Source organism: Emys orbicularis, chromosome 2 (assembly GCF_028017835.1).
Source record: "Emys orbicularis isolate rEmyOrb1 chromosome 2, rEmyOrb1.hap1, whole genome shotgun sequence".
NCBI lineage: Eukaryota > Metazoa > Chordata > Testudines > Emydidae > Emys > Emys orbicularis.
In genome coordinates, this window is record NC_088684.1 from 294,931,750 (window position 1) to 294,946,527 (window position 14,778).

A 14,778-nucleotide genomic window follows, 5' to 3' on the forward strand; every position below is an offset into this window, starting at 1 on the left:
TTACATGCCCCGAGTGCTACATTTTCCAAAGTGACCATTGATTTTGGGTGTCTCAAAACTTAGAGAGACTTTGAAGGGGCCACATTTTCGGAGGGCAGCTGCTCAGCACTTTCTGAAAACCCGGCCCCTTTGAGTTGTGTGTCCTGTGTCGGGCACCCGTAGCTGCTCGTCACTTTTAACAAGCTGGGCCTTAGTGTCTGGATCTCTGTTGCAATAGGGCAGGCGTTGGGTCTCTTTAATGAGGATGGCGTGTGACTCCTAGTTGGGGGTGTTCACTGGCCAGTAGCACAGTCAGGTGACTCACTACGGTTCATGTCCCTAATCTCCTCCCACAATATGGAAGAAGAGGACAACAGTATAGATTTGCAGAATGCCAATTTATTATGCAGAGGCGCCCTGGTGAGCAGCACTGCAACAGCTGCTAAGCGGTAGGTAGAAGCAGACACTCTGAAGCTGTTATAAGCCTTGCTTCTGATGGTGTTTCCAGAGGAGGAGAAATGGCGGCACAGCTGGGTCTGGAAGCATCGGCTTGCTCTCATCTCCTCTCTCTCTGGATCTCGTTAGCCGATCAACTTGAGACCGGTAGCAATGATGTTCCAGCGATTTCGCTTAATAAACCTACCAGCTTTTCTCCTCCAACGTCCCCAGCGGCCCCGTGTGACGACATTAGGCTAGAGAGACAAGAGGTCAGGGTTAGCATCTCCACGCAGACTGAACCTGGCTCCTACAGCTCAGGGAATGTTAGTTTGTTCTCTCTTGTGTTTCATTTGTTATGAGCAATGACTAGAGGCCCCAGCTTTGATCAGGGCTGTGGTAGTTGCTGTAACACACGCACAGTGGGAGACAGTCTCTGCCCCAAGGGGATTACAGTCTAGATAGACAGAGGGGTAAAGGGTGAGGGGTGACAATGTGACATGACTGAGGTCACACAGCTGGTCAGTAGCAGAGCAGGGAGTAGAGTCCAGGTCTCCCGAGTCCCAGCCCAGTGCCCTCTCCCCTGGAGCACATGGCCTCTCCAGAGCAACAGAGGGCATCTGACCAGGGTGATTTTGGGCCCAGGTGATTAGTGGGGGAGAGGAGTAGCCTTCAGGAGTGAGCGTTGCCGCTGGACTCTGGACGGAGGGTGACATCGTTCTGTGGCTCTGAGGGAGGGGCAGGAGCTTGCCTGCTGGAGGGACAGTGTGTTAGGGCCGTGCCATTGAAGGCACAGGATTATAGACTCGGCCATTATCCCCTCCCCCTTTGCTGTGTCTAACCCTTACGCCCACCTTGGGCAGGTCCCTGCTCTAGGGTAAGAAGGAAGGGCCATGCTGGGGCCTTTGCCTGGTGTGTGGGACCAGGGGCCATTCAGTGTCTGCATCATACAATGTTTGTAAATGTCACTGCCAGACAAAGGTAAGTGGTGAGGAGCCTCCCTAGACCCCCTGCCCTTGTCCCGCTCCCAGGCACCGTATGGGGCTTTAGGTTTCTTATGTATCCCCGTGAGATTAGAATTTGCTCCCTGTGGTTCTGCTGGCGGCTGTAGGGTTCCATCTCCAGGCTCGTGGGGCAGGAGGCCTTTGCCAGCTCACTGCCAGCAGATGAGCTGGACACTTGTTCTGGGGACACTTGTGCAGTGTGAAATACCTGGGCAGGATCTCAGCGAGGGAAACCCGTAACCCTGCCTCAGCCCAGCCGTGAGCAGAGAGGAGGCCGTCTAGGTCACTCACCTCCTCAGACGCCTCCTCGCATTTGATAATGACGGAAGGGGGGTCCTGTACAGTGGAGAAGAATCCAGAGCAGTCTTTGACCAGCTGCAAGGGAGAGAAAAGAGACCTCAGCATCTTACTGTCAGGTTTGGTCACAAGTTCAGCAGGAGGTTGGGAGGCTCAGCCTCCGGCCTGGTTTGGACATCACACTGGATCAGGACCCCATTGTGAGTGGAACTGTACAAACACAGACCAGAAAAATGATCCCTGCCCTGAGGAGCTTTCAATGTAAGTAGCCTTTGCTCATGTTCAATAGCATCTTACTTTGCGAGCTGTCACTATGTGATCTGTGGGATTCCTTGTCTACTCCAGCTGAGTGAGAGAGGCCCACAGAGACCAGCGTATGGGTAAATGTAGATATAGACAAGGAGAGAATGAGTCAAAATCTACACTCAGTTGAGCCAAGCGAGGCTGGATTGCTGCTAGGGCAGAGCATGCTTATGGAACGAGAAGCGTGGACGTGCAGTTACAGCACTGGGCACAGATTCAGGAGACCTGGGTCGAATTCTCCTCTCTGCCACTGTCCTGGTGTGTGACCTTGAGCGAGTCACATCACCCACCAGTGACCCGGGGATAAGAGCACTCCCTCTCGGCCAGCCTTTCGCTGTCTGGTCTATTTAGATTGTGAACAGTTTGGGGCAGGGCAGGGACTGTCTGAGTTTATGCAGCACCTGACACCATGGGGCCCTGATCTCATTAGGGATGTCAAAGTGCTAGTGTACCACGAATAATATTTTACACGAGCTGCATCCCCTTCTCCTTTTGACTTCAGTGAGAGTTCCCCAGTAGAACGGTGCCCCAGCTGACAACAGCAATCCAGAGATTAAAAGCCATCCAGTCCTATAATTAGGGGTTGGATGAATGGATGTATGTTGTCTGTGACATTGATGTAAGGATCAGTAAGCAGGCTACTGCAGAAAAGTCACTGGCCCATAGCCCCATTCCTTCCTTTATGTCTCTGCTGGAAACGCACATTTTCTGTGAGGCTGCGGGACCTGACAGATGCTATGGGTCAAGTTAAGGTACAGAGGGAGGTGTCTCCGTGCAGCAGGTTATCCTTACCCCATCTTCTTTGAATTCACACTGGTTGAAGTCACGGTTCTCTGATACCGGGCACACTGTCTCTTGAACAGTGAATTTCAGCGGTTGGATCGTTTTTGAAGACACGTCCTAAGAAGAATTCAATGAAAGAACAAAATAAACATTCACTGTGAGCAGCAAGGCACCAGGCTCCACTTTGGCCTTGTAATTATATGTATATTGTATTACAGTATTGCCTGGGTGGCAGGATTCTGACAGTGACTGCCTCGGGGCGGCGGGGCTCTGGCTGTCAGCCCCAGAGTGGCAGGACTCCATCCGTTCCTTTTATCCCCTCTCGCTACCGCCCGGGTGTGCACGGCCCTTCTGCACGAGCCCTATCCGCCAGCACTGACAGCCAGAGCTCTTCCAAAAAGAAAAAAAAAAAAGCACACAGCTCACACCTCCCTTGACACATCCCCACGCCTCCCTTGCGAGGCCCTCCCCATCGTTTGAGAACCATTGCTCTAGTCTACTGACGGAATCAGTTATTGATAATCATTCTCAGCTGTTGTCTAGGGCCTTACATATTTCAAATGCGACTCAAACATTAATGCAGGAATGTAACTTTAGATGCCATGGGCTAGATCTGGTGCAGCTCCATAGTCGTAAGTGAAGCTGATGTGCATCAGATGCAGGTCTGGCTCATGTCTCTCCACCAGTAGGTTCAGAACAAATAATTGGTAGCTTGCAATTCTTCCCCCATCTCCTGCCTTTCTCTTACACAAACACTGAGTGACTGGATTTTCTATGTGTTCTAACTCCTGAAAGTGCGATTCTGGTTAGAAATGACATGGTCCAAGTGAGCTCATGGGATTCTAGGTGTCATTGCCTCACTGTAATTTCTATACGTAGGTTCCTGTGTTGAAGAAGTTACTTGCGTGTGCAGGTGTTTGCAGGATCGGGCCCCAAGACTCCTCCTTGGGGCCTGATCAGGTACCACTCTGAGCACTCCTGTGTGGGGCTGAGCGCCCTCAACTTCCACTGGCCCACTGCAACCGGAGGGGATCAAGCCTGTCATTAAACAATGGTTATTTCCCTAACTGTCAGTCCTGCAAATTGAACTTTGCTTTGAAGCTCAAGCCCTGCTTTTCCTTCTCCTGCCTCATCACGGGAACTCAATAAACAACCCTTTTATAGTGTTTCCAGTTGGGCACCTGACATCACTTATCACTTTCAGAACCCTTGGCCCACAGCTCTGACTGCATACGCAGAGGGAGCAGCTGTGCTGAGCAAGGGGACGCCAGTTTGGGGCACACTCACTTTCCAGAGCAGTTAAAAAGGAACATAAGCTTGAACTGAACATAAACAGGTTTCAAAGTAGCAGCCGTGTTAGTCTGTATCCGCAAAAAGAACAGGAGTACTTGTGGCACCTTAGAGACTAACAAATTTATTTCAGCATAAGCTTTCGTGGGCTACAGCTCACTTCTTCAGATGCATAGAGTGTGTTTCACTCTATGCATCTGAAGAAGTGAGCTGTAGCCCACGAAAGCTTATGCTGAAATAAATTTGTTAGTCGCTAAGGTGCCACAAGTACTCCTGTTATTTTTTAACATAAACAGTAACTCAGGCAACTTTTGCAATCAACATAGGTGTCAGTGAACAGGGCATTAATAAAAAATTACATACATTAGAGCATAGGATAGTGTATGCTTATTTTGATTGCAAGGTATTGCTCTGTGCCTCAGTTTCCCCCTCTGACATGTGGATAATAATACATCCTTTCTCCCACCCTTTGTCTTATCTATTTAGATTGTAAAGTTCTAGGCAGGAACTGTCTCTTATTATGTATTTGTACAGCACCTAGCACAATAGGGCCGTGGTCTTGGCTTGAACCTCTAATGCTGCTGGGATATAAATAATATATCAATTAGAGCCCTCCGGGAAGAATAGTGCCCAGCACTTTGTTGCCACTTAATAAATAATGACAATAAGGGATTAACAAATGTCTTTAAATTAAATCTGTCTTCTACATACTGCTCAATTTGAATTCTCTGTGCAAGGAGACCCAGGGAGGCACTTAATTCAAAGAATTTCTCCTCTGAAATTTTTAAATCTTCAGAAATCCAAGCCTTCAATAACCAATAATCAGTGGGCTCAGAACCCAGACAGAAAAAATAAAACAAAACAAAACAAATGTATTACTTTAAGAAAATTCAAGAATTGTAAGCCAATTGCATGATTTTTTTCTGGGCGGACTCATTCTCTTTGAATGCTTGTGGCTGGCCACCGCCTTTGTGCCAGGTGCTGTACAAACACAGAGTAAGGTGGTCCCTGCCCCGAATTACTCACAGTATAATTCAAATGGAAACATTCTCTGCCTGCTGAATGTGAATGAACTGCTGGTGTCAGGCCCTTCCTCTGCACTGGGACCAGGAAGCTGCTGTGTGGTAATACAGGGAAATAGCTGTCTGGCTGCTACCCGTCCCTGCACATAGTTCACTCCCTCTTTATAACCAATGTTGGCCATGCTGCTTTCAGTGACTCCAGCTGGCTCATCTATAAATTCCCTGTTGTTCCCGTTCCCCTAACCTCTGCCTACTTGGATTGTGAACAGAAATTGTCTTTCATGAGTGCCTGGAAAGTACCTAGCCCATAGCCGTCCCCACCAGAAATCAGCCCTGGATAATAACGAGGGTGTAAATACCAGACTGTAGATACAGGAGTCTAGCATCAGAGGGCAGCGATTCCCCATCGACCTGCTCTATGAGCTCAAGCAGCATCGAATATACACAGGCCCCAAAGCGATTCCCCAGGTCACTCACCCAGTCTGGCTGCGGCTCAGCTTCCAGGAGCCGATAGGCCAGTGTTAAGGCTGGCTCTTGGTTGTACACCAGAACTGCAGCTAAAATCGCATCCTCGTGGGTTGGCAGAGGGGCTGATGATGGCGTGGGGGCTGCTGTGACCACCCCGACGAGCAGCAGGACTTTCAGGCAGGTCTCCATCCTGTGCCCTGTGGCATTCAGTGCGAGCTGGGTGGGCAGCCTTGTCCCTCCCGGGGGAAGCCCTTTTATACGCTGCCTCCTGTGTATGGGCTAGTGCCTCATTGGCTGCCTGCTTCAGTCCTCCCTTAACCAGTTGCTTTTCTCCCTCCATTGGCCACCCTCCGGGGCAGGCACAGGGGGGAGGTCGGTCAGAGGAAAAGGAGGCTTTTTTCAAATAAATTGCTGAAATCGTGTGCACCAATTGCAAAACAACGCATGGTGGGGGTGGGAGCTGTCCAGGGGCCTCTGCGTTGGGAAAGGCTGAGCTACGTGTCTTAATTCTGTTGGGCCAGATCCTCAGCTGGTATAAGTTGCCATAGCTCCAGTGGATTTCATGGATCTACGCTGACTTATACCAATAGAAGACCTGTCCCCTAAAGTCCAGACAACCAGAGCTTTACCCACCAGCTCTCAGTCCAGACATCACACCACAAGCATTCCCCTAGAGCCAGTCAGTAGACCCAGGTCATTGGTTTTGATGGTGCCACCACTAAATCCAAGGGGAACATACAGTGCGTCGACAATGGATAACCACACACCGGACTGCTCCTGACAGGCCAACCTGCTCTTTTGTATCCAAAGCAATGGGGCTGCCCCATGTCCAATAGGAGGACCCTGTTCCAAAGTCTGAGACATCTCGCTGTCATGAAGTCTTCCTATGAGTCAGCCTAACCCAGGGCCAGCTCCCGGGTTTTGGCCGCCCGCTGCAGCCAAACAAAAATAACCTGCGATCGCGGCAATTCGGCGGAAGGTCCTTCGCTCCGAGCAGGAGTGAGGGACCGTCCGCCGAATTGCCGCCGAACAGCTGGACGTGCCGCCCCTCTCTGAAGTGGCCGCCCCAAGCACCTGCTTGGTAAGCTGGTGCCTGGAGCCGGCCCTGGCCTAACCCATCCCTTCTTAATGTTATTCCATTGCTCCTAGTCATACCCCATAGCCCCCTTTACAAATGTATCCCCCTCTCATGGGGTTAAGTCCTTTGTAGGCTGCTGCCATATTTTCCTTATCTTGTATTAACAGTTGGCCAATTTTCAGTGCACATGGCTGGGTCCGACCCAAGAAAAGTTGAATTAATTTTGAGAGTCAGATTTCATGAGACACTGTCTCAGATGTGTTACCAAAAGCCAGTTATATCCCACTGACCACTTCCTCTTCATCCCCTGGTCCTGCAGTTCTGCCAAGCACAGCAATCAAACTATCAGATCTCTTCTGTGTGATTACAGCACGTTCTCTGAGTGGGGCTCTCGCAATACTTTCCCTCCTATATAAAACACAGTAAACGGTGTGGACGGTATTGCTGGCTGTGAAGTCCCCTTCATCAGGATTCTGCTGCGGAATGAGAACAGGAAGTCTCAGGATTCTTTCTTCAGCTCATTTCTGGCACATTCTGGCTGACCGTTTAGCTGCTGTTTTGTAATCCAGGCAGGACGGACGGGGTTTGTAACCGACAATTCCATCCCTCCCTGTGCGGTCTGTGAATTAAAGCTGGTGCTGTGTCACGTAGGATTGGGTGGCAGTGCGCTTCTTCTTCAAGTGTCTTATAAAACTCCCCTATTAGCTCGTCTGATCCTTGTATCTTGATCATATTTAATTTACTTATTATAATTATTGTAAAACCATAATCAGAAAATCATATTTTGTCCAGCTGAAATTTCCCTCTCAGCCTAGGGAGAGTCTCTTGCATGTGCCCCTCTGGGGTATAGCTTGATGCAGACTTGTACTTGGTCACAGGTTGGATTTTGATGACTGAATTTGGCCATTAGTTTGCAAACTCTGTCAACTCCATGTGTGACTTCCAGCAAGTCACTTTATCTGTCTGAGGGTCAGTTCCCCATCTGTGACTAGCGATCCCACTCTTTGCCCGTATGGCCTGTTTAGATTGAACACTCATAAGGGCAATGATTCTCCTGTCCTATGTGTGCGTACAATGCTTAGCATAATAGATCTTGGTTAGTATGTGTAGGTGCTAGTGTCATATGAAAGAAGGCTGAGGATCACGGCAGTGAAGAATTCAGCTCCTAGTCTTTATCTTCTGGCTTCTATTGAATAGTGGTTGCTCTGAGAGTCCCACTGCAGCTCTGTTTCAGCCCCAAGGTTTAGCACTGCTCAGCCAAGAGGCCTGCAAACATGTGCAGTCTCCTTTTTGCAGGTGCATCTGTAACAAGATGTTGCTTTTGTATCTGTCAGCTGTCTCGGTGCTTTCTCCTTGCAGCTCTCCTGCACAAACCTGATCACTGAACCCTGCTTATCCCAACACTCCTGCTTAATTGAAATTTGGGGGTTACTCGTGGTTTGCCCTATGTTACCTGCACTGCAGTTGCCCGGTGTTACCAGTGTGTCTGCACTGCAGTGAAATCCTCCGAGCACGGAGCACAGGCTCCTCCGTCTGCAGCACAACCTGCCCTTGGGCCAGCATTTATCCCTCATGGCAGTCCAGGTCCCTCAAGCAGCTCTTTCTCCAGACCTCACCGGCATATCTTCCCTGTACGCCCAGTCCCCCAGATCTGGAGGGAAGCTGCCTCCTTCATAGCCAGCCAGCACATCTTCCCTGTGTCCCCACTCCCCAGATCCTGGAATCCAGCCCCTCCCTCCAGGGCCAGCCAGTATTGATGCCAATACAATCCTCACTGCTCATATGGGCCCCACAACCATGCCATGCAGCAGGCTCCTCCACAACTCCCCAGCTCTCGTCCCTGGAAGAGCGAGGGAGCTGCCCCTGCAGGCTTTGAACTCTGTTTCCAGAGTTTGGAGGATCCAGAGCACAGAGATCGACAACTCGGATTTCAGGAATCCCCACTTGTTTCCATAGAGCTTTGTGTCTCCTCCTGAAGCCTTCAGCTAATGAGAGACCCCTAGTTTGCATGAAGTGCTTTTAAGACAGGTTGGTTTAGAGGGCCATGGGGCCATCCCAGTGCAGGCCGGCCTTAAAGACTGCCCTTATCAATAGTAGCTACCAGCCAACTCCAGGCTTCATTCCTGGGTACGGTGCTTGGCGCAATGGGACTCTGATACCGGCACTGAACGGGGGCGGCTGTGATGCAAATCACTGATAATAAATAATTTTGCCATGAATTTCCCCCTAGAAATGGCTCTTTGGGGTTTTCAAACACCCTGTGGCCATCACACACACAATACAAATATTTCAGAACACTACACACCCATAGTGACTTACACGTGTGTGTTGTGTCCTGTTGTGTTGGACAGTCTGTGATTTACCCTACACAGAACTAAAGCGCCTTTCCTTTCTCTGGTTATTCTTTCATTAGAGGAGACAAAAATAAATGGCATAACTGTGCCTGGAACTCCCTGAAATGGAGATTATAATATTTCTCTAGACCTGGGTCTCTGAAGTGTTGGGAGGGTTAATTAGACAACATCTGAGTACGTAAAACGTAATATAAATTCTGCTATTAGAGCAAAGAACTTCAACCTGAAAGAGCTAAGGACTGAGGTTATTCAGAATGTGTCTCTCACTCTCACCTACACAGCACTGTAACGTTATCGCAGTTGCAGGTTTGCTTCCCAAATGCGATGGTATTTCTTTTGCGAATGCAGGAAATAGAAGTTAGTTGGGTAACACCCCTAGTGGTTTGCTCACTGGAATAGGGTTTCTAGTCCATTTCTTTGCTGTGTTGAGTAAAACCCCAATTCCACAGTATTGTGCAGACAGACAGATCCTGGCACCCATGTGGCACCCCATTGTGTCTTCATTGGGGTCCATGTGGGCACAGGGTTCTGTCCTTTAGAATAACTGCAGATTTGGGGCTTAAAAGTTGGAGCACTTGTACTGTTCAGAGTAGAAATACGGTGCATTTTTTAATAGTGAAGGTAACTGACCACGGGAACAATTTACCTTGGGATGTTCTGGATTCTCCATCACTTGCAGGCTTTCAGTCAGGACTGGATCTCTTTCAAAAGCGATGCTCTCGCTCAAATGGAAGCTACAAACTTGAGGCAGAAATGACTGGCTGAGCTTCTTTGGCCTGTCCTATGTTCTGCAGCAGGTCAGACTAGACGCCCACAATGGTCCCTGGTGGCCTTAACAACTATGACTGTATAAAAGCTATGAAGGTCGGCAGCAACGCTTCCGTTACATATTTGATGGGGTTCCAAATTCCTTTCTCAGCAAAAGCTTGGAAGCTCCCTCATCTCTGCCTCTTCTTACAATGGCATCATTGTTAGCACGAGAACCTTCTTCTCTGCAGCTCCTGTCAACTGGACCAAGCATCTATCCGTCAGATGATATTTTGTATAAAAATTCCAGATCCACTCGGTCACTGGGCTTTACCAGTGCCTCTCACATGTCAAACTGAATGAGGAGTTTAGTCATATAATGACAAGCGAGTGTTGCCCAGAAGTGTGTCTAGCAGTCTATAATGTGTGCACAAAGTTGTCAGTCTGTCCTCCACCACACACCCACACTCTCTCTCCCTCTCTCTCTCTGTACACACAGTCTCCTAAGGCAGACATACCGTCACACACAATGGAAAAAATCATACCCTACCTATGGGATAAATTCCCTGCTGGTAACAGTGCCTCTTGATCTATTCAATTTAATGGAGTTATGCCTATTACCATCAGGTGAGGTTCCCATTGATTATAACCTGGGTGCCTAGAGATGCAGGTACATTTGTCCCAGGAGGATCATTAGCAGAGTGGGTGCAGTGAGATACCTCCCTGGTGGTGGGTTTCCCTGACAGAGAGCCGCAAGGGCTGTTGCCCTCTGGACACTGAAAGCCGTACACTCTTGTGAATGTGGGGTGTGCAGCCTAACCCCATGATCCCAGCTGATTTGAGTTCCCATCTCTGCTAGTCCTGGCACATTTGCCAACAGATGTTTCCTACACAAGGGAACAGCAGCTTTCGGGAAAACCCACGTGCACAAACAACAAATCCCCCAAGGTCAGAGTGACAATCGGGGGTGTCCTAGTGGGGTGACATGACGGCCCTTCCCAGCACTGGATGGGGAGAGGCGGCATGGTCCTGTTGGTGGGTCACTGTGGCCACGGCAGCCACCACATTCACTCCTCGGCAGCAGACCCTGAGCTGAGGGAGAAGAATTGCGTGTGACAGCTACTGCGACCCCCTGCTGGATCTTTGGGGACAATGTGTTAAACCTAGGAATGGCTTCAGTGTGATTGTGTTCTACTCTCTGGAGGAGGGGTACCAGACCTCCTCCCGGAACTACAAACAGCAGGGGAGGGGGTGATTAAGGTGAGTCATTAAAACTGAACCATTCTAGAGAAGTATCTGCCTCTGGAGAGGTTTCAATAGATTGGTTCAAACGGGGGTTTCCAGAGACAATCAAAGAAAGGCTTTTGGTATAAATAGGCTGAGTTTAAACTGACCCAGATTCCGATTCAGCAAACTGTAGAAAGAACAGTAAATATGGCAGGCGACCAGCTTGGCTAAACAGTGAAATCCTTGCTGATCTTAAACGCAAAGAAGAAGCTTACAAGAAGTGGAAGATTGGACAAATGACCAGGGAGGAGTATAAAAATATTGCTCAGGCATGCAGGAGTGAAATCAGGAAGGCCAAATCACACTTGGAGTTGCAGCTAGCAAGAGATGTTAAGAGTAACAAGAAGGGTTTCTTCAGGTATGTTAGCAACAAGAAGAAAGTCAAGGAAAGTGTGGGCCCCTTACTGAATGAGGGAGGCAACCTAGTGACAGAGGATGTGGAAAAAGCTAATGTACTCAGTGATTTTTTTGCCTCTGTCTTCACGAACAAGGTCAGCTCCCAGACTGCTGCACTGGGCAGCACAGTATGGGGAGAAGGTGACCAGCCCTCTGTGGAGAAAGAAGTGGTTCGGGACTATTTAGAAAAACTGGACGAGCACAAGTTCATGGGGCCGGATGCGCTGCCTCCGAGGGTGCTAAAGGAGTTGGCGGATGTGATTACAGAGCCATTGGCCATTATCTTTGAAAACTCATGGTGATCGGGGGAGGTTCCGGATGACTGGAAAAAGGCTAATGTAGTGCCCATCTTTAAAAAAGGGCAGAAGGAGGATCCGGGGAACTACAGGCCAGTCAGCCTCACCTCAGTCCCTGGAAAAATCATGGAGCAGGTCCTCAAGGAATCAGTTCTGAAGCACTTAGAGGAGAGGAAAGTGATCAGGAACAGTCAGCATGGATTCACCAAGGGCAAGTCATGCCTGACTAACCTAATTGCCTTCTATGAGGAGATAACTGGCTCTATGGATGAGGGGAAAGCAGTGGATGTGTTATTCCTTGACTTTAGCAAAGCTTTTGATACAGTCTCCCACAGTATTCTTGCCAGCAAGTTAAAGAAGTATGGGCTGGATGAATGGACTATAAGGTGGATAGAAAGCTGGCTAGATCATCGGGCTCAACGGGTAGTGATCAACGGCTCCATGACTAGTTGGCAGCCGGTTTCAAGCGGAGTGCCCCAAGGGTCGGTCCTGGGGCCGGTTTTGTTCAATATCTTCATTAATGATCTGGAGGATGGCGTGGACTGCACTCTCAGCAAGTTTGCAGATGACACTAAACTGGGAGGAGTGGTAGATATGCTGGAGGGTAGGGATAGGATACAGACGGACCTAGACAAATTAGAGGATTGTGCCAAAAGAAACCTGATGAGGTTCAACAAGGACAAGTGCAGAGTCCTGCACTTCGGACGGAAGAATCCCATTCACTGTTACAGACTAGGGACCGAATAGCTAGGAAGCAGTTCTACAGAAAAGGACCTAGGGGTTACAGTGGACGAGAAGCTGGATATGAGTCAACAGTGTGCCCTTGTTGCCAAGAAGGCTAACAGCATTTTGGGCTGTATAAGTAGGGGCATTGCCAGCAGATCGAGGGACGTGATCATTCCCCTGTATTCAACATTGGTGAGGCCTCATCTGGAGTACTGTGTCCAGTTTTGGGCCCCACACTACAAGAAGGATGTGGAAAAATTGGAAAGAGTCTAGCAGAGGGCAACAAAAATGATTAGGGGTCTGGAGCACATGACTTATGAGGAGAGGCTGAGGGAACTGGGATTGTTTAGTCTCCAGAAGAGAAGAATGAGGGGGGATTTGATAGCTGCTTTCAACTACCTGAAAGGGGGTTCCAAAGAGGATGGATCTAGACTGTTCTCAGTGGTACCTGATGACAGAACAAGGAGTAATGGTCTCAAGTTGCAGTGGGGGAGGTTTAGGTTGGATATTAGGAAAAACTTTTTCACTAGGAGGGTGGTGAAGCACTGGAATGGGTTCCCTAGAGAGGTGGTGGAATCTCCTTCCTTGGAGGTTTTTAAGGCCCGGCTTGAGAAAGCCCTGGCTGGGATGATTTAGTTGGGAATTGGTCCTGCTTTGAGCAGGGGGTTGGACTAGATGACCTCCTGAGGTCCCTTCCAACCCTAATCTTCTATGATTCTATGAAATGTCATGTTGGACTGTGTCAAAAGCTTTACTAAAATCAAGATATAGCACATCTACTGCTTCACCTCACGCACTGGCCAATAGCCTAACAAAAAAAGAAATTACGTTGATTTGGCATGATTAGTTCTTGACAAATCCATTTTGTTTACTACTCATCATGCTGTTCTTCTCTAGGCACTTACACAGGGATTGTTTAATGGTCTGTTTGAGTAACTCTCCAGGTATCGAAGTCAGGCTGACTCGCTGTAATTCCTCAGGTCCTCTTTGTTCCTTTTTTTTAAAGAGAGGTACCATGTTTTCCCTTCTGTAGTCGTCTGGGACCCCACCTGCCCTCCATGAGTTCTGGAAGATAATCGCTACTGGTACAAAGATTTCTTCAGATAGTTCATTAAGTACCCTAGGGTGAATGGCGTCCAGCCTTGTCAACTTGAATACATCTAACCTATTTAAATATTTAATCTGTTTTCCCTATTCTGGCTTGTGTTCCTTCCCCCCTTCTTGCTAAGCATCTCGTCACAATCAACACTTTTAGTGAAGAGTGAAGTAAAATAAGCATCAGAATCCTCAGTCATTTTGGTGTTGTCTATTATTAGCTCTCCTTTCCTCTTAAATAGCAGACCTTCACTTTCCTTCATCTTACTTTGCTCCTTATGCGTTTATAGAACCTCTTTTTATTGCCTGGTATGTCCCTTGCTAGGTGTGACATATTTTGTGTCTTAGCCTTCCTGGTTTTGTCCCTACATTCTTGGGTTGTTCTTTTCTACTCATCCTTAGCAATTTGTCCATGATTCCACTTTATGATTTTCAGGTCACTAAAGAGCACCTGATGCAGCCATATTGGCCTCTTGTCACGGACTCAAAGGACTCATGCTCTCTCTCGGCTCTATACGGTCCCTGGGAGGAACCCCCTTCAGTGTGACAGCCCTTCTCAGGGGTCCACTCTCCCTCGGGGGTTAAGCTGTAGGCCCCTCCACCTCCTGGAACTGCACCTCTCTGAGCCCTCAGCACGCCTGTCTCTTGCCGTGGGCCGCCTCAGGGAGTCCACTCGCTCTGGACCTCTGGGGCCTCCACACCCAGAGTGAATAATGCCACCCTGATCTCTAGACCGGAGTGACTCTCAGCCAGCGTAAAACTGAAGGGTTTATTGAGCATCTGAACAGCATAGGAAACTGTCAGGGCCTCAGGCCTAGAATCCTTCAGCCCAGTACATCTAGGTCTCTCCAGCCTCAGCTGGGCTCTGGCTGCTCTCTCCTCCCAGCGCAGAACCCCCTCCTTCCAGCTGGGCATCTGATATCACCGCCCCCCAAGTCCCACCTCTGTCCTTTGTCTTCTATCCCAGGAAAACAGGCCTCCTGGGCCTCCTCTTCTCTCCGCTGCTCCTCTCATCCCTTCTTTGTTTCCCCTCAGGTCAGGTCAGGTCACTGGGGACCTCTCTCCACAGCCCATTGTCCTCCCACTGGCCAGAACTGGCTGTGACTCCCAAGCTGGGCCTCCCGGTCACCAGTCGCTGGGGTATCCATTCTCCAGGCCATTCGCTGGCCCTCTGTAACAACAAACTCCCTCTCCCACCACCTCATTAAACCAGTAATA

The 14,778-nt window shown here is 49.1% G+C and overlaps 1 protein-coding gene across 1 annotated transcript; it reads right to left on the reverse strand.

The window, feature by feature from the left end:
• Positions 1 to 560: 560 nt before the first annotated feature.
• On the reverse strand, positions 561 to 5,770 carry LOC135874814 (cathelicidin-2-like). Its single transcript, XM_065399750.1, has 4 exons — positions 5,591 to 5,770; positions 2,811 to 2,918; positions 1,710 to 1,793; positions 561 to 671 (listed from the first exon to the last, which is right to left on the reverse strand). Exons 1-4 carry the CDS (start codon positions 5,768 to 5,770, stop codon positions 561 to 563), a joined length of 483 nt encoding a protein of 160 aa, XP_065255822.1.
• Between the last annotated feature and the right edge of the window lie 9,008 nt (positions 5,771 to 14,778).

Coding starts and splice junctions, on each gene's coding strand:
- LOC135874814 (XM_065399750.1), bottom strand. CDS start 5,770: ATGGAGACCTGCCTGAAAGTCCTGCTGCTCGTCGGGGTGGTCACAGCA. Junction 2,919..5,590: donor CTGAGCCGCAGCCAGACTGG/GTGAGTGACCTG, acceptor AATTCTTCTTAG/GACGTGTCTTCAAAAACGAT. Junction 672..1,709: donor GCGAGGAGGCGTCTGAGGAG/GTGAGTGACCTA, acceptor TTGTCTCTCTAG/CCTAATGTCGTCACACGGGG.